The following is a 23,773-nucleotide window of genomic DNA, read 5'->3' as shown; positions in this document are numbered from 1 at the left end:
TTTAGTAGAGCTTTACTATGAGGATCTATTATAACTTGAGTTTCCACATAGCACAAGTTTATCTTTTTTAACTTTTTTTTAATGTAACTTATTGTCAAATTGGCTAATACACAATGTGTACAGTGTGCTCTTGGTTTTGGGAGTAGATTCCCATGGTTCGTTGCTTACATACAACACCCAGTGCTCATCCCAATAAGTACCCTCCTCAATGCCCATCACCCATTTTCCCCTCTCCCCCACCATCCCCCCCATCAATCCTCAGTTTATTCTCTGTATTTAAGAGTCTTTCATGGTTTGTCTCCCTCCCTCTCTGTTTGTAACTATTTTTTCCCCCTTTCCCTCCCCCACGGTCTTCTGTTAAGTTTCTCCAGATCCACATATGAGTGAAAACATATGGTATCTGTCTTTCTCTGACTGACTTATTTCACTTAGCATAATACCTTCCAGTTCCATCCACGTTGCTACAAATGCCAGATTTCATTCTTTCTCATTGCCAAGTAGTATTCCATTGTATATATAAACCACATCTTCTTTATCCATTTGTCAGCTGATGGGCATTTAGGCTCGTTCCATAATTTGGCTATTGTTGAAAGCGCTGCTTCCACATAGCACAAGTTTAACTGGGCTTACACGTTTGTTCAGTAAGGCAGATAGCTAATATAGCTACCAAGATTCTCTTCTGTGTTGGACTAAACCATATAGCTAAAGAGAGACAGAAACTAACCATGATGGAGATCTGAAGTTTCATTAATCTACAAGCTTAATACAGGCAGTGGATGTTCACAAGAGCCTCTATCTTTCGTGAAAATGAAAATATCTCTGAAATTATAATGGAATTAAATTAAAATTAAAATGGCGTATTTTGATGATTCTGACATAAACTGCTTACAAAGATAAAACAAAATTTTTAAAGTGACAGAATTAGGGCCCAGGGAAGACAAAGAATTAATTATTAATCTTTTGTCACAAATTTATCTCTGAGCTTCTCATTTTTTACCAGCCAAAATAAAGGACATCTTTAATAACAAGTCTTTTAATGTAAGATAAAAACAAAGCATTAACTCTGAAGACTGCTCTTCCCGGTAACAAGAGCACCACCTACAATGTGCTAGGAAGCACTGTTCTAAGCACTTTAGATACATTTACTCTTCACTACTTCCCTATGAAGTAGCAATTATTATTATTATTATTCCCACTTTACAGAAGAGAATAAAGAGAAAAAAAATTTCTCCTGAGTCCATGTTAAGAGAAAGTATGATAGAGTACAGTTTTCAAACTTTTTTGACCCCAAAATATATTTAAGAAACACATTTTACACAGTAATCCAGTAAACACATATAAAAAACTAAAAGCTTCATGAAATAATACTTACACTTATTAAAAAGGAAAGAGTAACATTAAAATCAAATATGAATTATTAGTATTAAATATCACACACACACAAAAAACAATACAAACCCCAGAAATATTTGGTGGTTGAGACCACAAAATTCATTTCACACCCCACTAATGGACTGCAATCTCATGCTGTGAAAAACTGAAATAGGGACAAAGTCTCCAATTACTACAATGAAAACATAAGTGAATTTCACAGAACCGTTTCTCAAAATGTTCCTCAATATCGAGTGAAGCATAACAATGTACGATCCAATAAAAGCAATTCAAATCAGGGAGAGTAAAACCACGTGGTCTGAGTACATAGCCCTTTTGATGCAGGCTTTATCTAAAGATTTAACTGTACTTTTGAGCAAGGGTCCTTACCTAGCATACATGGGATACTGAGGGACCAAGAGGATCCTGAACTTAAATATATGCATGTGTACAAATGCATTTTTCAGTCAAGAGTCCACAGTTTGCAGGAAATTTTCAAAGAGGTTACTGCTTTAAGTACAGAACCACTACTCTAAAAGAATAAATGAATCATGTCCTTGAGAAATCCATGAATGTTGCCTTCTCACAATAGAACTTCTAATAAGAACTGAGGAGCAATAATTCATGAATGCATTCTCTAGGAAAAAACATAGATGTGACAGTTTCATATTCCCAAGTTAAGACACATGCGGTAGTATGATTGCCTAACTCAGGTCAAACATCTAAAAAGATGGCTATAACAGTTTTGCATGGAAGTTGGTATAACATCTTTTTTATTTTACGAGTTTTTTGTTTTGTTTTAGTTTATTTTGAGAGAGAGAGAGAGAGAGAGAGAGCGAGCAAGCACAGGGGGTGGGGGAGAGACAGGGAGAGAGGGAGAGAGGGAGAGAGGGAGAGAGGGAGAGAGGGAGAGAGGGAGAGAGGGAGAGAGAGAGAAAAAATCCCAAGCTGGCTCCTCACTGTCAGCACAGAGCCTGATGTGGGGCTCAAACTCACAAACCATGAGATCATGACTTGAGCCAAAACCAAGAGTCGGACACATAGCAACGGAGCCAGCCAGGCACCCTGGTATAACATCTTTTAAGCTACTTTAGGAAAGAGAAGCATTGAAAGACATGAGGAATGAATTTAGCCACACAGGATGGGGAAGGGAGGACATTTTAAATGGAGGGAATAACATAAGAGGAAAATAATATTTGCAGGATTCCAATTTCCAATTTTACAAATATACTATCTACCAATCTATATGCAAAAGAAAAAGCATGATATACCTTTGATACTGGTTACCAACAAAAAGACTTTCAAAGAGGCAAAATATAATAAATTAAATGAGACTCACAAAAAAGAAAGTTCTATGAGGTTGTAAAATGCAATGCAAATGTTAGTGCCCATCAAAGCAAACTCTATCATTTTACCTCAAATTCCAAGGTGGTCACTAAACATTTCATTTTAATCTTTATGTCAAGCCAGAATCCGATCTCTCAATCAATGGTTCTCAATGTTTCCTACACATCAGAATCATCCGGGAGGTTTTTTTTTTCATTTTTTTTTAATGTTTATTTTTGAGAGAGAGAGAGACAGAGCACGAGTTGGGGAGGGGCAGAGAGAGAGAGGGAGACACAGAATCTGAAGCAGGCTCCAGGTTCTTAGCTGTCAGCAGAGCCCAATGCAGGGCTCGAATCCACGAAATGCAAGATCATGACCTGAGCTGAAGTTAGATGCTTAACTGACTGAGCCACCCAGGCGCCCTTGGGAGCTTTCAAGAATCCCAATGCCCAGAGCACATACCAGACAATTTAATTTCGTCTCTAGGGCTTAAGCATCCATAATTTTTTTGAAGCTCCCTAGGTAATTCCAACACATAGCCAAAGTTGAGGACCACAACTAAAGACATGCCCAAGGAAGACACTTACATTGTATTCTCTCTAGAAAGAATTTATAGTTGATAAAAACCAATACTTATCTCCTTATTACTGAATAAATATAAAGTCGCACTGACCAAGGCCTGATAATTAAAGCAAGACTATCATTTGTTGCATATATATTTTTATACTGATATTGTGAGTTTCGTGGACTCACACAGTACTACTTCAATACTTTTTCCAACCGTTACAAGAATAATCTTCTCTAAAGCATATACAGTTTATGAAGAAAATGTAATCTATTTTTCAAGTGAAGATTAATCAAACATCCTGTGTTGAAAAATAATGTATGTTCAAAATAAAAATTAGAGAGTTTAAAACTGTTTTCAGAGCACATAATTTATTGTCTAACAGTACTACAGTGAAAGAGACTACAGTGGGAGCAGAGATGCAAAAGGAACTAACATTATTGGGTGCCCCGCAACAGGTTCTTTTGCAGCCTTAGAAGCCATTTAATACACAAGTACTTGGTATAAGTCCAATTAGTTTCATTTTCACAGCTGTGGAAAAAGGCTCTTTTGTGAGTAAAGTGCCGCACCAAGATTCAGGCTCAGGTATGACTCCAAATTCTACTTCTTCTACTAAGTGTTTTCCATGCTAATTCTCTGGGGACTGAATTCTTAAAACGTTGTTACTTTTCAAGCTATCTTAAAAACAAAAACTTTGAACACTTAAAGATGAACTACGCTAAACTTTGACTCAGTAGAGCACATAAATGTGTTCATTAGGAAAGCCAAATTTACTCACTTTTGTGCAGAGCTTGAAATAATAAAGCTTTCCCTACCATATTTATGTTTAATTTTATTTTTTAAATGTAGGGAAAGATATTCTACAGGGGATTTTTAAAAATAAAAGCCTTCATATGTCCAATCACATAAACTTACAAGCTACATAATACAAGCAATACACATTCAAAGTGCTCAAATGCCATGAAGGTACAGGTACGTCTTTCCAGTACATTATTTCACCAAGACATAATAAGCAGCGCAAGAACAAATGAAGAGGTCAATCTTAGACTGAATGTCCATTTAACATTCAGTTTTATTGTACATTTTATGTTTGACTATTGTAAGAAGTGCAAGGTTTAAATATTTTAGTAATTCTGCATTAAGCAATTTTTACTTTTCCTCTTTTAAGAGTCTGAATCAGTTAAAAAGCCATGATATGAAAAAACGAGCTAAGACAACCTAGAATATGCAACTACTTACCTAACAGATTTTAATATTATAAAATGAAAACAAAACACACAAACTGGACATTAGGATAAGATTACAGCAATCATCCTTATTGCCAATTTCAATTTTCTGTGTTCATTAAAACTGCTTCATTCTTCTAGCTGGCCTAATAAGTGTCACAAATTTTAATTTATAAAACAAAACTCACACCCAACAAAATGCCCTTGCTACATACAGTTATGAAGACTACTATTAACCAAAGTTGGAAAAATACTGTATTAACAGGAATATATGTGAGATAAGAAGTCCTGAGTCTCCAAATACAGTAACTTATAAAAAGGATTTCAATCATCGTTTAAGTGCTCTTACAAAGAGATTTATGCCATGTTTCAAAAACAAAACAAAGCAAAACACATTCCTCAGTTACACTAACTACAACGGGTAGAATCTCATTTTTTTATCTTATGCTGTAAAGTGTGTGTATGTATGTGTACATATATATACATACACACATACACCATTCAAAAGGAGAGCAGTAGCTTTAACTAGAGTTTTTTTTTCTTTTGAATTTTCAAAGGCACAAAACACGTAGTGAAAATAGTGTCAAATTTCCTATTACCTATATTCCCTAAGACTGATCACAAAGTCAGAATGGGATTTTTCTGTGTTTCCAAAGCATCTTTTATTGGGGGGTGGGGGTGGGCAAGTAAAAGTATAAACACTGAACTGTATTCTTTCAGATATGAGAACTATTATTTTCTCTATAAACTACTTATCTTAATAAACCATTATATCAAAAGTACAACTATTTTAAGCAAAACATTCTGTCAAATGACTGATATAAAAGGAATTTTAGATACTAAAGTAGCAAAAGAAACAAAAGCAAAGTTTTAAATTACACTAAAACTAAGTGACTTAACTATATCTATGCCTTTGCTTATGAAAATCAAGCTGCCTGAATTGCAAGTATTAAAAGGCAGAAAACCAGGGATTCTAGCCCTGACTTTGCCTCTTAATTAGCCATAAATTTGGGGAGATTTCCTACTTTCTTAGATCTCCTTTTCCATGTAAACCAGGGACTAGCCAGAAAAAAAGAATTTCATGATTAAAAGGGACCTTCCTGATAACACAGTCTAGGCCTGTCATATTAAAAATGTAGACACAGAGGCCTAGAGATTTTAGGGAACTTTCCTAAATTCACACAGGCACAAAACTAAACCTAATACCCAAATCCAGTACTTATGCCATGAAACTGCTGTTAAGTTTAAGAATACAGCTATTCTTTATATACAAAGATGGCTACTGATTCGTTTCAATAGTACAATGATGAAAATTAAAGCTCTTATCATCTGGCCTTTTGGGGATCAGTAAGCAGACTGCCAAGATTGCTGACCAGGTTAAATAAGTATAAATCTAGAGTTTCTCTATGCACTGTGTGCTATAATAACCAAGTTTGTTATTATACAGAAATTATATTAGCAGCACTCTTCTTACACTATGGGATTTCACAGAAATAGTAAATGTGAAAAGATTCATAGACTCCACGCCACACTGATCAGATCTAACTTTTCTTTATTTAAAGTAACTCTTTTGAAATTTCTACTGGTTCTTCAAGAATGCCAGTTTTAAAAAATAAGACTGGGGCACCAGAGTGGCTCAGTTAAGCATCCGACTCTTGATTTCAGCTCGGGTCATGATCTCACGGTTCATGAGATCAAGCCCTGGGTTGGGCTATGCACTGTCAGCACCTGCTTGGGATTTTTTCTCTCCCTCTCTGCCCACCTGTGCACACACACGCTCTCTCTCTCTCTCTCTCTCAAAATAAACAAACATCAGAAAAAAAACTCCTAAGATTAATAACATATAATCCTATGAAAAAGGTCAATAAGCACTTAATAACAGGAAGATATGCAAATTTTCATTCTATAACCTGCAACACATGCAATTGATACTATTCTAAGAATATAGGTAATACATTTCTATCTGCATCAATTACTATACTTACATTTTGGATATTCTTTAAAAAAGTCAAAATATTTTTGACTTTGAGATGAATAGCCACTTTTGAGAATGACTAAGCTTATTCTCTCCTAACAAGAGATCCTATCAAAGCCAAGCTGACTAGAAATTCTTACTATTCATGAAGAATATATAATGGAGTCCCCAAAGAAAAGGAAATCTGAAAAAATAAAAATTTGATTGTTTCCTCCCTTTGCTTTTCTTTTAGGTGTTATGATCAAAGATATCTGACCATAACTTACATATTTAAAAGTTTATAAATGAAAATAACTAAAAGCACATTAAGGTAAGAGCATCAACCTGCCTAGGAAGAAAGTTTAAAATGCTGGAACAACAAAAACCAACAAAATACCACCCCCACACCATTGTTTAAAACTTTAAATAGTAAATGAGGGAGGTATCTAACTCTGTATTTCTAAGTCAAGCAAACTGTAATTGCTCAGATTGATTACTATTGGCAATGCACTGTCATACCCTGACATAACTGCTTCTTACTACATCCCTTCAGATAGAAATTATGATTCCCATTTTACAGGCTCAGAGAGTATGCAGTATCCATCCAAAGGTGCACGCTTTGTAAGTGTAAGATTTAGAATACAGACCAGAATTCTGCAGAGGGGGATCAGGAGTAAAAGCATAGCAACAATAAGGGAAATACTAACACGTCCTAAGACAGCTGGTAGACTCAATGAAATGGCTGCTTTATGCACTATAGTTGAGATAAAACGTTTGGAAAGATTCAATGCAGTTCAATTTTACAGGTTCTAAATACTAGCTCAGAAGGCTAAATTTTATTCAACAAAGAGAAACACCCAGCGATTTTTTAATAGGGTGTGATATGAAGAAAGAATTAAACCTGCAGCAGTGGGGAGAAAAAAAACGCTTATTGAGCTATTAGATGGTTCCACGCAATTTATAACGTAGTATAAAAGTCAGAGAGAGAAGAGGGAAGGTGTGAGCTGATAGGGCCTGACTCATGATTTTTAAAACCCTCAATTTCTGTAATAAAAAAGCATAATTGAGGGGGAAAAAATATGGTACAATCCAATCAAAATTTATCATCTTAGTAATAAACAAAACAACACTGATGACCTAAACATCAGGGAGTAGCCAATGTTTAAAAACAGCCTTACCTTAGGTCAGGTGATTCGGCCCTCCCATATCGGTCCTGCCACTTCCCAACGCTGGAATTGGCTTTTCTGGAGGCAGTACTTGTCTGAGACTGAGAGGAGGTGCTGTTTCTGGTGAGATAAATTTTCTATGTTTTTTCTTACATATTGTTGTCTCTGACCCCCCTTGTTCTGTCTTTTTTTTTTTTTTTCCTTTTTTTTTGACATGCTTTTTCTAAAGTCCTTTAGCATGTTCCTATCGTATCATTTTCTTCAAGTCTCTGTGGTACTAAAATCACTAGTAGGTATTTAAATATTAACGTGTTATCAACATTTTAGTAACTCTAGAATATTTTCAGAAATCTTTTTCAAAATAGTATGTCAAAATGCAGAAATAAGAAAAGAACCAAGGGCTTATCAGGTTATTATCAAGAAATAAATTTCTGTGCTTTTATGAGTGACATAAACTTCCACGGTTTCACAAAACCTTATTCAAAACTTTTGAGATTTTTTTCCCCTACACTCTTCAATAGGTACAAATATTGTTAGTGTAGCAGTTAAAAGTAACACTCTGATGTGTCTTATAAAAACCTACACTAAATAAATGTATTTCATAAAAATTCCATTTCAAAGTAACTTTCAAAATAACATTCTAAAGAAAGTTAATTATATCCCTAGTGCAATACTCCATAGAAAGTTCAGCTATTTACACTCTTGCCAGTCCTTTAAAAGACTAATAAGACACTCTTTCAATAGCAAAGTTTTCTATAGGAAAAAAATGTATGCTTATGTATCTGTTTATTTTTGTAAAAAGAAACAAAGGAAGAATAAACTAGAAACTAGACACAATGAAGTTAATTATTAACAGGAGTGAAAGAAGCAGGGGAAAGAATGTACTTGGGACTCTCTTCAAAGTTTTACATTGGCAAAAAAAAAAAATGTCAATAAACATGGAGAAAAAGAAAAGCTAATATTGAATACAAACAGAAACAATGAATGTAATACTTTAAGTGATTAATATAACCACTCTAAAGGAAACTTCTGACTATTTTAACTACATACTCTCATCTTAAAAAAAAAAAAAAAAAAAAAAAGAATTCCAAAGAAATCTTGAATTCTATTTAATAGGTTTGGTTTTTGTAATGGTAAGTGCAGAAGTCCTAATCTGTTCTGAGTGTATTTTAGGATGAAGCAAAGAGTATATATACTGAAATTGTTGGGAAATAGGTTCTCAATGTGGTAAAACAGGGATGTAATCTGGATTAAGGAAAGGGAAGTAGAAACCTGTGATGTCAAATGTGAAGTAAAAGAAGGATGAATGATTAAATTCATACATAAGGCAATTTTATATTGAAATTGGCTGTTTTCTCCCAGCCATGAGTGCGGAAAAAGCCTAGAAACAGTGACACTCCAACAGCAATGAGGATAACTGGTGCCAAGATCTTGGTTTCTAATCATCATTTCCCATTAAAAGTCATCAAGGTGCTTTCAAGTCCCTGGCTGCTCCCAAGGAGGGGCAGAGGAAGTACAAGATAAGCATGGAACATTTGGTAAAGCTAGAAAGTAAAAAAATCCTCAAAAACAAAACAAAACAAAAGAAAAAACATGATGGGGACATGTCAAAAGGGCACAGGAGCCACTCTGAAGAGGCTCCCATGAAGCAAGTCTGAAACAATTTGAGCATCGATATGAATTACAGTATATAAGTAGTATATATAGTTTATATACTACATATACAAATAAACCATATTTATAAGCAACAAATACACTCTCTCACATATAAAATAAAAATTAATGAGTCTAGATGATAATAAATAAGTGGAGGAGGTGGGAAAGCCCATTTTTAAAGAAGAATGCCAGCTAATTAATGTAAGAGAAATAACAGAGTTAGATAATCAGTATTTTACAGTCATTACAGTAGTAACGGGAAAAAGCAAAAATCAACAATGGGATTTTAAAGTTTGGGAAGTTTAAAAAAGAAACAGGATATTTACCATCTCCTCACATATTATTTATTAAATACAAACAGTAAAAACAATAACTTTGCAGTGCAGAAACCCAAAGAACACCATTACAACTAAGTGATTAAAGTTATCATCTCTAAAAATGGGGAAAATGACATCATGTACCTCAAGGCTGATGCACTGAGGACAGAACATCACATATGTAGTTTCCTGCCCAAAAAAGCAAAACCTGAACCTAATAAAGAGGAAACATCAGGCAAACTCAGATTGAGGGAGATGACTTACAAAACAACCAGACTGCACTCTTCAAAATTCAGAGTCAACAAATACAAAGAATGTCTGAGAAACTGTCTCAGATGATAAAATAATGAGATAAAAGAGTTAATTACAAAGAATGACCCTGGACTGAACCCGAAATCAAGGAAAGAACTGCCATTAAAGACATCATTGAAATAATCAGCAAAATTTATGACTTGTATATTAACATACTGGCTCATTGTAAGATTTTCTCACTTTAAGATTACATAACAGAATGTCCTTGTTCTTAAAAAATGATGTTTACAATTAACAAATGATTCAAAAAGGAAAATATTTTGGGCAAATTATAAAGCAAATATGGCAAAATGTTAATAAATGATAAATTTGGGTGAATAATATTCAATGTTCATGAGTGTTCAGTTTGTGAAAATTTATCAAGCTGTACATTCTTGACATAATATGAAAAATTTTAAAGATATAGGAAAACGTTCTGATATATTAAATATTAACATTTTACTTAAGTATGCCAATTTGCTGGGCAACACAGAAAGTTAGAAACCCAGCATTTCCATTGATAAAGTACAAAGATCCATTTAAAAAAATTCTGTGCAAACATACCAATAGTCATCTACACATTAGTAAGGCAATCGAAGATTTTAAACAAAGGCAATACAGTGGTTAGGTCAGTAAGTAGTACAGCTCATTACTATTTGTTGGGCAGTCTCTATTATGTCTTAAATAGCATTCCTGTCTACTCCCTAAAGTCAGTAAAATTTTACTTTCACACAGGTCCTTCTAATCTCCATAAATACAAAGACCAAAACAGAAAAAAACAAGTATTTATTTTGGGAAATACTTCACAATGAACAAAAGTGTGCTTTTGATCAAGTGAAGAGGAACCCAGAAAACAAACTTTCTTAATGAAAAACAGGTATTGTTCTCTGTATCAAGAAAGTGACAACATTGACATGTTGGGTATGTTTCTATAGGTTATGGTAGCAATTATCCACTTTTTTTGGTAGTAGTGATAGATCGACTAACTTTTCTGTCATTTCTTTACCTTTTTACCGACCCTTTCCTGCCACTATTCTCCATCTCTCCTTCAGTCCATGGCCGTCCATCATTATAATCACTTTCTCAAGGACCCTCTCACCTTCCTTGCACCTTTGTCATATTTGCCTGGTATAACCACAACTCATATTAAATCCCACTCTAGCTAGTCTTCATAAACATACAAATACCTGGCAAGGGCAAGACAAACACATCCAAGCAAGCTGACTACTGGTCTCATTTTAAACACATAACCATCAACTTCAAGAAAAGTTGGAAATGTACAGTCTCTCTCCCTTTGTCAATTTTTTTGCTCTACTAATTCATTCCCACCAGCATATAAAAATGTTGCAATTTTTATCTTGAAAAAAAAAAAGTCTTCTTTTGACAGCACACTTCCCTCCAAGTACTGGCTACAATCTGACTCATTTCCCCCTAAGTTTATTCACACACCTCTAAATGACTATTTCAGAATTTCTCCTCTTGTCAAACGTTCAACACCCACTTCTACATCCTCACATCCACCAGGTAAGTCAGCATCCTGTGTTGTTGGGAAAAACCGACTCCCATCATTATCTTACCTACCCACCCCCCCTTCTCTCCTGTTATTGAGTGAACTGCCCATCTCCTTTTTAAGGCTAACTGTGCCGCTTCCCTTCCCCCCCCATTATATCCCGTCCCCTCTGATCTTAAGGACATTGTTCTAACAACTGTCCCTTCTTGCTTCTTGAATCATCAACTTCCCCTCTAGTAACTCATTCTCGTAAGTATACAAGCATGCTGTAATTTTCATTTTAGAAAAAAACAGCCTCCTGACCCCACATTTCCCTTCAGATACTGTTCCATTTTTCTGCCCCTCTCAAAAGTAAAAAGAAAAAAATTCTCCAAGAAGTTATACGTATTTTCTCATTCTAATTCCTCTCCTATTCTCTCTTGAATCCATTCCAAAAAGTCTTTTTTCAATCTTCACCTTATACCACTAAAAAGGATCCTGGTCAGGACCAGCAACTTTTATGTTTTAAAATCCAAAAGCCAGGGCGCCTCACTGGCTCTGTCAGTAGGGCATACGACTCTTGATCTTGGGGTTGTGAGGTCAAGTCCCACATTGGGTGTAGAGATTACTTAAAAATAAAATCTTAAAAAAGTAACTAAAATAAAATCCAAAAGTCATCCTCAGCCCTCTTCTTCTTGGCCAATCAGTATTATTTGGTAGTTAATTGTTCTTCTACTTTGAAACTACACTGGGTGTTCTTCCTATGTCAGTAGTAATTCTTCTGTATGGATCTCCTCCTCCCTCATTCTTATTTTTCTGACCTGCAAGGAAATGCCCCAAGGCTCTGTCCCTCTTACCACTTCTTTGGATACTTACCTCTTTTACAATCAAATTCAGTTTCACAACTTCATTTAAATACTACTTAAACACTGATCACTCCCAAATTTCTATCTCCGCCCATACCTTTTCCCTCTATTGCAGATCCATAGATCTACTTCCTATGCAAATTTTCCACTTATATGTCTAATAGACAACTCAATTTTAGTGTATCCTAAACTGAACTCTTGGTCTTCTCCCTCCAAAAAAAGCATTCCTCCCGTAGTCTCTTCTATTTCAGATGTAAAAGATCTTTTACATCTTTTGAAATGTATCCAATATCTGTCTTCTCCTCACCATCTGCACCACAACCACTTTGTCCAAGTTACCATTATCTCTTGACTAGATCACTGTTACGACCTCTTAACTGGCTTCTCAGCTTCTGCCCTTAATCTCTCTGTAGTCTGATCTTAAATAAAGCAATGAAGACTTACGAAACCTACAGTAGATAATTTCATTCCTCTGCACAAACTCTGACAGTGGCACCCCATTTACTTTACTTATAGGAAAAGCCAAAGCCTGTATAACAGTACAATGCCCTACAAATCTGGCCCAAGGTTGGTAGGTTGGTTGGTTGGTTGGTTGGTTGGTTGATGGAGGGGGCAGTCCTGCTACTAATTCCTAAATAGTTTATTAGTAAATATCTATAGAGTATTACTTCTGTATTATTTTTCCAGAATATTTCACATAAATGAAGTCATTTAATATACATAACTACCCTGTGAGGGATGTCTTACTATTATTACATTTTACAGATCAGGAAATGAAAACAAGATTAGGGGATGTGCTCAAGGACACAGAGCTAGTAAGCAATAGAGCCAGAATTTGAACCCCAGAAGTCTGGCTCTAGAGTCCAAGCTCTTCACATCCTTCTCTACTGCAGAACACGATAAACTCAATGAGTAAGAGTGACCTCTTTTAAAATAGGAAAAAAAAAAGCAAAAGAAGACTACATAATAAAGGAATCAGTATTTCTCAGCTATCATAACTTCTTAGCCAAACATTTTATGAGACTGCATTTATTTAAATAATATTTGAAAATGTCCATGACTAATAATTGTTAGGATGAGAAGAGAGTCAAAATCCAAGATGGCTTTGTGACATTTAATTTTGGCTGAAAGTTTCAAGAATCTTTATCTTAAGGCTAAACCACATGTTCCCATATGGGCTCTTCCTGCATTTGTATATTATAAAATATAATCTCTTATAGCAATTCAAAATTGCAGAATAACAAAACCAGAAAACTGTATAAAATAAATTTAAGCAAGTAACGCAAAAGGTAAATGATCTGGCTGAGAACGAGTAACAGCTTGGTGACTGACTTGTTTCAGGCCCAGAGAAATACCTGATTTAAGTCATCTTTACCTAACTCAAAATTAAACTGCTAACATCAAACTTCCTTAGTCTCAGTTTATCCTTTACCATTTTCCTGGTAACAGGCTAACCATTTGTCATGTTTAAATTAAAAGGACATTTGCCAGCACATTTGTTTCTTACAATTGGTACCTCGTGGAACTTAAAGTTAGGTATTATCAAAATAAACCAAAGAAAGAAAAGAAAGTGGTTTTAATTGGAAAGACTGCCCAGGCTGAAATGCCTACCATCTTTTACTAAAATCTGTAAAACACATTTAGGCCAATAGATCTAGACTTAGGAAGTCCAATAATTCTTTATGTAAGAATAATAAGCACAGAAAACAGCAAGACCATTGTTATTGCCATCTCTCCTGAATGTAAGATTGTCTTTTTTACGGACATGTAACTATATACCATGCTTCATTTCTTGCTCACCTAAATGTTTTTTAAATGGGAAGGCACCAAGAAGAGTTTTTCACAAAGAACTCGTTTTGTATTAAAACAACGTGGAATGTTCTTTGACAGAATATTCAGCGCTTTTACATTTTATAGCACTAATACAAGATGAAGATACCAATGCCTTCAATAAATGGAGTTATTAATTGTCTAACTAACCTGCTTGGTGGGAGTCCAGTCTTGAACAAAGAAGGAGGAGAAGTAAACTCAGCTTTTGTAGATGGAAGTGCTGCTTCCTTCTCTGAATTTCCAGTTCGTCCTTGCTGTACCTTAAAAAAAAGGGTTATTAGCTTATTTAATAGAACACTCAAATATACTACAAGTAGTAAAATAAATTTGTAACATCTAATTTTAAATTAAATATGAAGAATGTTTTGTTGCTGAATATTTAATAAAATTACCTTATCTTAGAACAGCATTATGAGAAAGGCACCAAAGATGGATTATGGAATCAAAATGTTCCCAACTATTAACAAGTTCACATTAATGTTACTTAAAAGTCTAGTAAGCTCTAACTCTTTAGTCCTTTCATAAATTCCCTCAAACTGCCACAAATGAGCCCAAGATACATGGTTATGACCCCACATTTCAAAGTTCAAGAAAGGCCTTGAAGAATTTTCCCCTTCTATGTTTACTACCATTCTAAGAAAACAACCAGTGGCCATTTTCGCCATTCTGACCATTTTCTATTCAGACTGTGATTTGCTCCAACATGAGTATTAACAACTTTCCATACCATTTGTTTCCCCATCATCAACAGTACACTCTCCTGCCAGTTCAGCACACTTAAAAGCTTGATGGCTGTTTCCTTAATAACCTCTATTCCCTCCTTTATATTGACTTTCAAATCAGTTATCTACTTACTCCATAATTTCTCCCATATTGAGCCATCCTTTCTACTCCTATCAGATCTTTTGAGTATGGTCCAGTCATACTCCTTTAGACTGGTGAAATTTTTCCTTTATGTTCTTTTGCTTTTATACTCACCTGCCTATCTTAAATCATCATTTATTTATTAAATCTAAACAAACTACATTTACCCTACACTTGAAGAACATCACACCATATTTTATGCCCTACTTAAATTCTACTGTTCAGTCTAAATTCAGCATCATTCTCTTTCCCCAGGAGACAAAGGCCAAGAAACCCTCAGACACTTTGATATACTCAAACCACTGATTCAATTCCAGAAACTATCTACCTTTCACGTAATCATTACATGAGAAAAAGAATGTATTTGAGTCATTAAAATCAGATCTCTTATTAATACCACAGAACCTAATCCACAATTGGTGTCCTCATACAATTAGGGTTTTACACGGACATTTTACTTGAAAATGAGTTCCACTCATTAAAAAAACTCATTTAAAAGGCCCAGATCCTAATGAGGTATGACTGAGGATCAGCACTAAGACAATGAGGATAGAAAGAAATGGATTTGATAGACACTTGACAGGTAAACTGACAGAATGTGGTGACAAGAGAAATAAAACATGGTTCACTCATCAAACATTAAATATCTATTGTTATCTAAAAATCTTTCACGAGAAGCTGAGATTACAGAGAGAAATAGAACAAAATCTCAGGCCATGGGACAAGACAGACACATAAACAACCAGAGCAATACAATAAATGCTATGAAAAAAGTATCTATGAGATAAAAATGCTATGAGAACACAGAAAAAGAAATGTATTATTCTTCCTGCATGTCAGGAATATTGAGAGTTGACAGTATAGTCTCAACTGTTCCCCTGAGCTCCAGTAATTTATATCCAACATCTTATCTATCTAATAAGCAACCCAAACTTACTGTGGTCAAAACAAAACTACTGATTTCCTACTATCCCCCATTCTGATTCTCCCCAATAGATATGACAATCCTATGTCAGCTGTACCTTTACAATATATACCAAATTCAACCATTTATTATGTCCACCCCTAAAACCCAGGTTAAACTTACCACTTCTCAACTGTTCTACTGAATTGTCTCTGCTTTGACCTTACCTCTAAAAAATCTATCCCCTGTATACAGCCAAGCACTGTTATTAAAAGTGTAAATCACCTCATGTCTCTCTCCTGCTCAAAATTCTCTAATAGTTTCCCAACACAAACAGAATGAAACCTAAATTTCTTATCATGGACTACAAGGATTTATACTGCATGTAGGTTTTATTCAAATCTGTATCCCAATACCTAAAAACAGTGCCTGGAATAAGTGTTCAGTATATATTTTTATTTGACTGACTGGGATTCACCTTAAATGTCACTTCAAAGTCTTTCACAGGACATGGAGTTTTGGCCCAATTATCTAATCAATCACGACTTTTCCCATTAAGTCAGAAAAACCCTAAGATCACAAAGTCTAGGTCTATAATGCTCACCTCCCCTCCCTACTTAAGTCAGAGCTGCTTCCTAACATAGTCAATGCTCAATTAAAAACTGGGGAGGGGAATGGGAAGAGAGTTGAAGAAGTAAAAGAGGAGGGAAAAAAAGAAAGAGCAAAGATAAAAAAAAAGAAAGAGCAAAGATGAAAAATTATTTACAACAGGGGAAAAGACATCAGGAAGACAGTACATTTTTAAACATGTAAAATTTGCTTCCGTTTCCTTAGTTTTCTTTTCTCCTTTATTTCCTTGTAAAATACTCTTACTAATTCTGAAAGTCCTCGCCATTTTAGCAAGTCTCCTAATCAACTTGCATCCACTTGTTTTTCTTCAGATGTTGCACTCAGGGTTACAGATAGAATTTGTTTAACCAGAATGAGATAATTTTTTAATATGACCTAATATTTTAAGAAATGACTATAAGATACCATGACAGGTTCTCTAAACACAAAGTCATGTCAAGTCTTACATATCAAAACAAAAGTTTGACTGAAGTCTGTAACCTTGAGAAGCTCAATATTTACCCAAATTATGCTACCAATGTACCAAAACTTAAATTATTTTATGAAATTTCCTTCAGCTACCCTTCACAGGTTAACCTTCCAAACAAAATATCTAAAATTTGTTGTGTGTTACACCCAAATAATGCATCATGCAACTATTTAAAATGTTATCAAAAAACTTTAATAACCTAGAAAAGCATCTGCCACATAAATGTTAAGGTAAAAAAGGAAAAGTAGCAAACCATATAAATTACCAAAATTTTGTTTCAACCCACAAGAACAAAAAGACTGCAAACACAATAAAATTTGGGACTCTGAAAACAGATGAAAAGATAGTAACTGACTGAGCAGAATAAAGAAACCTGAATCCTAAGTCAGCAATAAGAAAATAAAGATACTATGATTCTCATGGCAGAACCCCAAAAGGTTCAGCAACTGGACAACTCCAGTTTCCAGAACATTTGAATCAGGTAAGTATAAACCCTCTAGGCAGGCCACTGGAATCTATTCCCTAAAAAATCAAATCACCACAAAAACAAAAAACAAAACAACCTAAAGATAGTGACGTGTGGGACTATTAAAAAAGCTTAGCCCTACAGAAAAGCCTATAGCAAATTTTATTCATATTCAGAGTTCCCAATCACCTTTTGAGTGGCCCATTCCCTTATGAGTGAATGGCCAAGGACCCACAAACATTTGAGAAAAGTCAGTCAAAGGCCAAAAACAACAAACACACTATGCAGGAAAATAAAACCTAAATGAAACAAACAACGTATCATCAACACAAATATCTTTTGAGAGACAGATGAGAAAAAAATCACTATATCACTGCATGCATGAACAACAGCAGGACACTAAGGTTAAATACTAAAGAAAAATTTTCTTGAATATTAACAATATAACCACAGAAATGACAGTGAACAGAAGGGTTATAAGGTGGAAAAAATTTCCCAGATAATGGAAGACAAAGAGGTGGAAAGTAAAAGAGAAAAGAAAATTAAAGGACTGGTATAAGAAGTCCGATATTTAATTAAAAAGGAATTTTAAAAAAGGCGGGGGGGGGGGGGGAGGGCGGTGGTGCCTGGGTGGCTCAGTAGGTTGAGCATCCGACTTTGGCTCAGGTCATGATCTCAAGGTTCGTGAGTCTGAGCCCCACATCGGGCTCTGTGATGACAACTCAGAGCCTGGAGCCTGCTGCAAGTTTTGTGTCTCCTCTCTCTCTCCCTCAAAAATAAACAAACATTAAAAAAAAAATTAAAAAAAAAAAAAAAAAAAAAAAAGGAGTCTGATACTTGAATAGGAGGCCCAGAAGACATTAGAAAGCAGAGAGAAAGTAAAAAACATAATAGAAGAAAATATCCCAGAAATGAAAGATACGTGCTTCCAAATTAAAAGGGTACAAATGAATGCTTAGTATAATGGACAATAACAGACACATAGTTGTGAAATTTCAAAACACAGCTTATATATACACAGAGGAAAAAAAAAATCATCTATGAATGTGTGTGCACATACAGACATAAAAATATTTTAAGAGAAGGTTGTGGTCAATTTTTTTTTCACACATACTATGTAACCCATTCCCACTAGTCACTCTTCCCTTGCCCCTCACTCCGAATTATAAAATTACACAACTGCTTTTATAACCAATTAAGTGACTTTATTTTTCTATTAAACTTCATCTCCTTTCATTTCACTGAAAACAAAAACAAAAATTAAGCCAAAAAAGGGGTCCCTAGGTGGCTCAGTCAGTTAAGTGTCTGACTCTTGATTTTGGCTCAGGTCATGATCTCACAATTCATGGTTCATGGGATTGAGCCCCACTCGGGTTCTGCACTGTTGGCATGGAGCCGGGCTGGGATTCTCTCTCCCTCTCTCTCTGCCCCTCCTCCACTTTCATGTGGTGCTGTCTCTCTCTCTCTCTCTCTCTCAAATATGAACTTAAACTAACAAGTTCATTTGTACTATTTTATCTACTTGTTGGTTCATTTGTACTTACTTGGTTCATTTGTACTATTTTATCTACTTGTTAATGTTTGAGAATTTACTTAACAAGAAAGTAAAAAAAAAAAAAAAAAAAAAAAACCAACAAAAATTTAAAGGGGCTGGTAGGTTGCTTATTTCTCAGTTGATCAAGGATGAAACAAGTATCTTTGCAGTAGACATGAAAAGAATTTAAATTATGATTCATAAATCTGTCCCCTTTGTTCATTCACTACTTTAAGATCTGGTCCTTATTCATTTCATTTCTACAGTACTGCAAATGCTCTGTATGTGGTCTCTGACTTCCTTTTCTCCTCCTTACATTCTAGAGAACACTTGTAAGTTCTTTTTCTAAAAACCAAATTTGCTCACACTATTCTACTCAAGAACTTTCAAATGGCTTCCTATTGTCTATACAAATGTCTGTAGACTAGTTTCAGATTAAGGTCTTTCCCATCATGGCCCCATTTCTGCCATTTCTAGGCTTCTCTCCTGTAATACCTCTCATCTACCCCAACTCTCCATTCATGCTATCTGGTTTTGCTCATACTGCTCTTTCTGCCTACAATGTTCTACACCCCGTCTTCTAATGAAAACTCACTCATCTTCCGGTTATCATGTTTGAATCCTTCTAGACTCTGTATCATAGGACAACCCACTCTATCCTCTCAACTCCCTACTGCACTTTGATAATACCACTAACATAACATTTCTCACAATATATCATGGTTAGTTCATACGTACACATCGCTTAGACCATGAGCTCCTTAAATACAGAGTCTGTTTTCCCACGGTATCTAGCACAGTGCTGTGCACATTAGAGGTGCTCACACCTAACGGGAAAATTGGGGAAGTCCTTTTCCTTCTCAATCACCAATCCTTATAACTGTAGTTCAAACAGTGGATTAATGGGTAAGAGCTTAGACTTCCTTTTTTCAACCTTACACTGCTGCCAGAATTGTTACTTATTAGGTCACTTCCAAAATTATATTACTTGTATGTCACTTTCATGCTCACAAACAGGGAATAATTCCTCCAACTCATCCTCCTTGTTTCTAGGCCTTCTAGAATTGAACCACACCTCACAAAGCAATCTCTCTTCTATTCCATTCCGAAAAGAACTCATCCAATCAGGCTAACTTCTTAAATACTACTCTCATCCACTTCTACTCAACTGAGTTTCTTTCTTTGCCCAAGCCATTTCCTCATCCGCAATACTTTTTTGTGTGTGTTCTCCACACTCACAAGGCTCTGATCAAAATGGCATATGCTTTGGGGCACCTGGGTGGCTCAGTCGGTTAAGTGTCCAACTTCAGCTCAGGTGATGATTTCATGGTTCGTGAGTTCCAGCTCCACATCGGGCTCTGTGCTGCCAGAGCAGAGCCCGCTTCAGATCCTGTCTCCCTCTTTTCTTGCTCCTCCCCAACTCGTTCACACGTGCACCCACTCTCCCTCTCAAAAATAAACATTAAAAAAAAAAGCAGGTAACTTTAAAAAATAAATAAAATAAAATGGAATGGCAAATGCTTCTCTAACACTGCATCTTTACCCTTTTAAGAAAACACAGAAACAGAATGGAACTATATATAAACACTTAATGTTAATAATACCTAAGAAATTTGCCTCTGCATATTTGGGATACCAATTACATCCTTATAATATTTTTTGTATTCTCCAGAGTTGCAGGATAGATAATGAAAGACAACTCATACTTTTTCAAGAATAACAGTCCTACAAAAACCTGAACAACGATATTTCTTTATTTAAGGTGACAGCAATTCGTCTGAAATTTAATGTCAAGTAAATTGTGGCCTGAAAATGCCAAACACTCACATATAACCAGTAGTTGCAGATCCTGAGCAACATCAATAAAATATATCCTACAGACCACAATATGCATAAAAAATGTGAGCCATACACATTATTAAAATATACACCCTGTTCCCAAATCAGTATTTCTAACAGATGAATAATATTTAATGCCCATTATCAAGGCAAATAAAACCATGAAAGTATACTCATCAAATTCAAACGCTTATTCCTTTGGAAGCAAATGAATGAGAATGGAACAATGACCTCCCTCCCTCTCATATAACCCAAAGAAACTTCAAAACAATGTTGATAGCCCATATGTATATAAAAAACTCATTCATGGTGACACTTCCAAGAAGAGACCAGCCTCTAGTGCTCACTTCAGCAGCACATATACTTAAAAACAAAACAAAACAAAAAACAGAGAGAACTTGGGGTGCATGGGTGGCTCAGTAGGTTAAGTATCCAACTCAATTTTGGCTCAGGTCGTGATCTCATGGTGGTGAGACTGAGCCCAGAGTCAGGCTCTGTGCTGGGCATGAAGCCTACGTAAGATTCATTCTCTCTCCCTCCTTCTCTCTCAAAAAAAAGAGAGACCAGCCCCTAGGAATTTCTTTTTATTCCTCAGTTTTAGAAGTCTACTGCAAAAAGACAAAGTATACAGAACTTGGCAGATTTACAAAGGCACCTTGTTTTCATTTGTTAGAAAAAAATAAAAAGCACCACTGCAAACTATTTCATCATCAAGACAACTAGCTTTTCTATCTATTCATTGGAATCAAGTACAATATATTCAATCCCTGAAGAAGAGAGCACCAAAAAGAACCGGATGGCCATTTAAAATAGAATAGACATCATCACACACTTTCAAAAGATTTACAGCAGAACAAGAACCAAATACTTACCCAAAGTAGGATGTAAATTAAAATTAAATTCTCTACACAGAACTGTGTCCAGCAGAGCGGCTACATCTGCGGATATAGCACATGTATTGCATAAGGCAGTATTTTGGTGCCAGGGCTGCAGTCCCAAAAGGATCACAGGAAAGTTCCTGCCCACAAAGTTCCCTGAGTACACAACCCAATCTAAAAGCCACTCCCAGTCTTCATTCCAGTGTCGTTCAATACAAGAATCAAGAACTAAGAATTAAGGTAAAGGAAAAAGAGTACACAATCAGGTATTTTAGAGAAAAGGTTGTAGGTTGCTGTGTATTGCAGAAGTATGAAAATACGGTATTATTCTTTGGACTGGGTCTGTGATCATATGGAATGGAGAAGCCAGAATTCAGACTTGATACCCAAGTGGTAATAACAACCTGCAAGTCCCTACCTAAACCTAATCCTTTTAAGTTATTAATTTTACACATCAATGGCTTTATCCTATTCTGTTGAGTCTTTCTTAGAGACTCTCAAAAACGGCCAAGCTTCTTGAGACATCTCAAACTCTAAGACACATTACACCAATGATTTTAGTGTCATAAAGATAATAAGCAGTATGCCATCTTCCTTATCATTTTTTAAAAGAAAATTAGGAAAATAATTTCCCATTCTGATAAAGCATGATCTAAACTGAGAGCTTAGCCTATCGGCATGAACTTTTATGTCCCACAAGCAAACACATACTATAATTCAAAATAAAATCACAACATACAGCAAGAATAGTTTTACTTGGCATTTGTTAGTATAATAGGCTATAAATTCACATGCTTGCAAAGTGGAGATAAAACAACAATCAGCAAATTTGTAAGTCACCAGGAAGCTGAAGATTTGGAAAAAAGGTAGCTATTTCCACTTTAACCTCATCCCTTGAGTAGTGGTATGGGAGCAGACTCAAGAACAAAAAAATGAGAGCAACCAAGGATAATTTACTAAAATTCACCTTAAAAAGATTGAATCTGCCATCTTGGATCTCTGCACCTGGTGTAACTTCCATAGTACAGTCTTCGGCCTAAGTTAAATAACATATTCCCCATTAAGATACCACATAATTTTTAATTGATAGGCCACATAAAGACAAACTAGCTGTAGCTAGTCTGTGACTTGAAACTAAGAACATCAGATAATCATTAATATGAAACTCTGAAAGGGAAGGAAGGGAAAAAAAACAAACATGATAAAAAGAATGAAAATTTTAAACTATCTTATAGCATTTAACCACCTTTATGGGGAAAAAATGATTTATCTGGGGGAGTTTATTTGGGACTGTAGAAAAGGCTGGGGTATTCTGGAATATTTACTAATTACCGTAATTTTATTTGTAGTAGAGGTAACTGGTATAACTTCAAGTCCCATTCGTATCCTCTTTTGTTTTTCACAGTAAGCTTTCCAGGTATCTTCATTAAACCCGTAATTAAAATAATCAGAAAGATCAGCACCTAAAGATAAAACACAGTATTAGTGTATAAATATTTCAATTCTATTTTTATGCAGCATACAAAATATAAACTATAAAAACAAAAATTTAGTGTTCCGTCAGTTTTATCACCCCTTCTAATTTTCCCAATTACTAATATAAAGCAATAGGACTATAAAAATTTTTGATCACAAGTATCTCCTTTAAGCTAGAGAATATTATGCTAAGTGAAATAAGTTAGTCAAAGACAAATACTATATGTCACTCATATGTGGAACTTAAGAAACAAATGATCATGGTGGGGGAACGTATTTCCTTTAGCAATGGTGTCATGATAAAATAATATGCAAATAATAAGATTTAATAATATAGGTCATTTTACTCTTGTAATTAAGACAATAAAAATGACATTAAAAAATACTCTTCTAGTGACTGTTGATACTAAAAATCTTTCGAAACAGATACAGTCCACAGGAATCTTACCGGGTTTACGCCATGGTTTATCTTCAAAGGAATCCAAATCTACCTCCAAGAGTGGAACTCCGTTAATGCTTCCAGGTGCATCAAGGTCCACTCCCTTGACTTTTGTTCCTATTTTATACAATTACAAAATGGTGAAGGAGCTATTATCAGCACAAAACTGAGAGACACCACAGGTAAACAGAAATCATTGACACCTTTTTACCACTGA

The 23,773-nt window shown here is 35.2% G+C and overlaps 1 protein-coding gene across 24 annotated transcripts in view; it reads right to left on the bottom strand.

The window, feature by feature from the left end:
* The window catches only part of FIP1L1 (factor interacting with PAPOLA and CPSF1), a 78,865-nt gene that overhangs the window by 39,056 nt on the left and 16,036 nt on the right, over positions 1-23,773 (bottom strand). For 4 of the 24 annotated variants that reach the window (XM_060655005.3, XM_060655008.3, XM_060655009.3 and 1 more), the window contains 5 exons: positions 23,566-23,673; positions 22,974-23,104; positions 22,609-22,677; positions 14,208-14,317; positions 7,621-7,728 (listed from right to left, as the gene is read on the bottom strand). In XM_060655005.3, the coding sequence (XP_060510988.1) occupies positions 7,621-7,728; positions 14,208-14,317; positions 22,609-22,677; positions 22,974-23,104; positions 23,566-23,673 (526 nt within the window). The remainder of the gene's footprint in view (positions 1-7,620; positions 7,729-14,207; positions 14,318-22,608; positions 22,678-22,973; positions 23,105-23,565; positions 23,674-23,773) is intronic. The other 20 variants (XM_060655014.3, XM_060655020.3, XM_060655023.3 and 17 more) reach the window with 7 other exon arrangements.

Source organism: Panthera onca, chromosome B1, assembly GCF_046562875.1.
Source record: "Panthera onca isolate mPanOnc1 chromosome B1, mPanOnc1 haplotype 2, whole genome shotgun sequence".
In the NCBI taxonomy this organism is placed as follows: Eukaryota; Metazoa; Chordata; class Mammalia; order Carnivora; family Felidae; genus Panthera; species Panthera onca.
The sequence above is the reverse complement of the archived record's forward strand: the minus strand, read 5'-3'. Positions and strand labels throughout refer to the sequence as shown.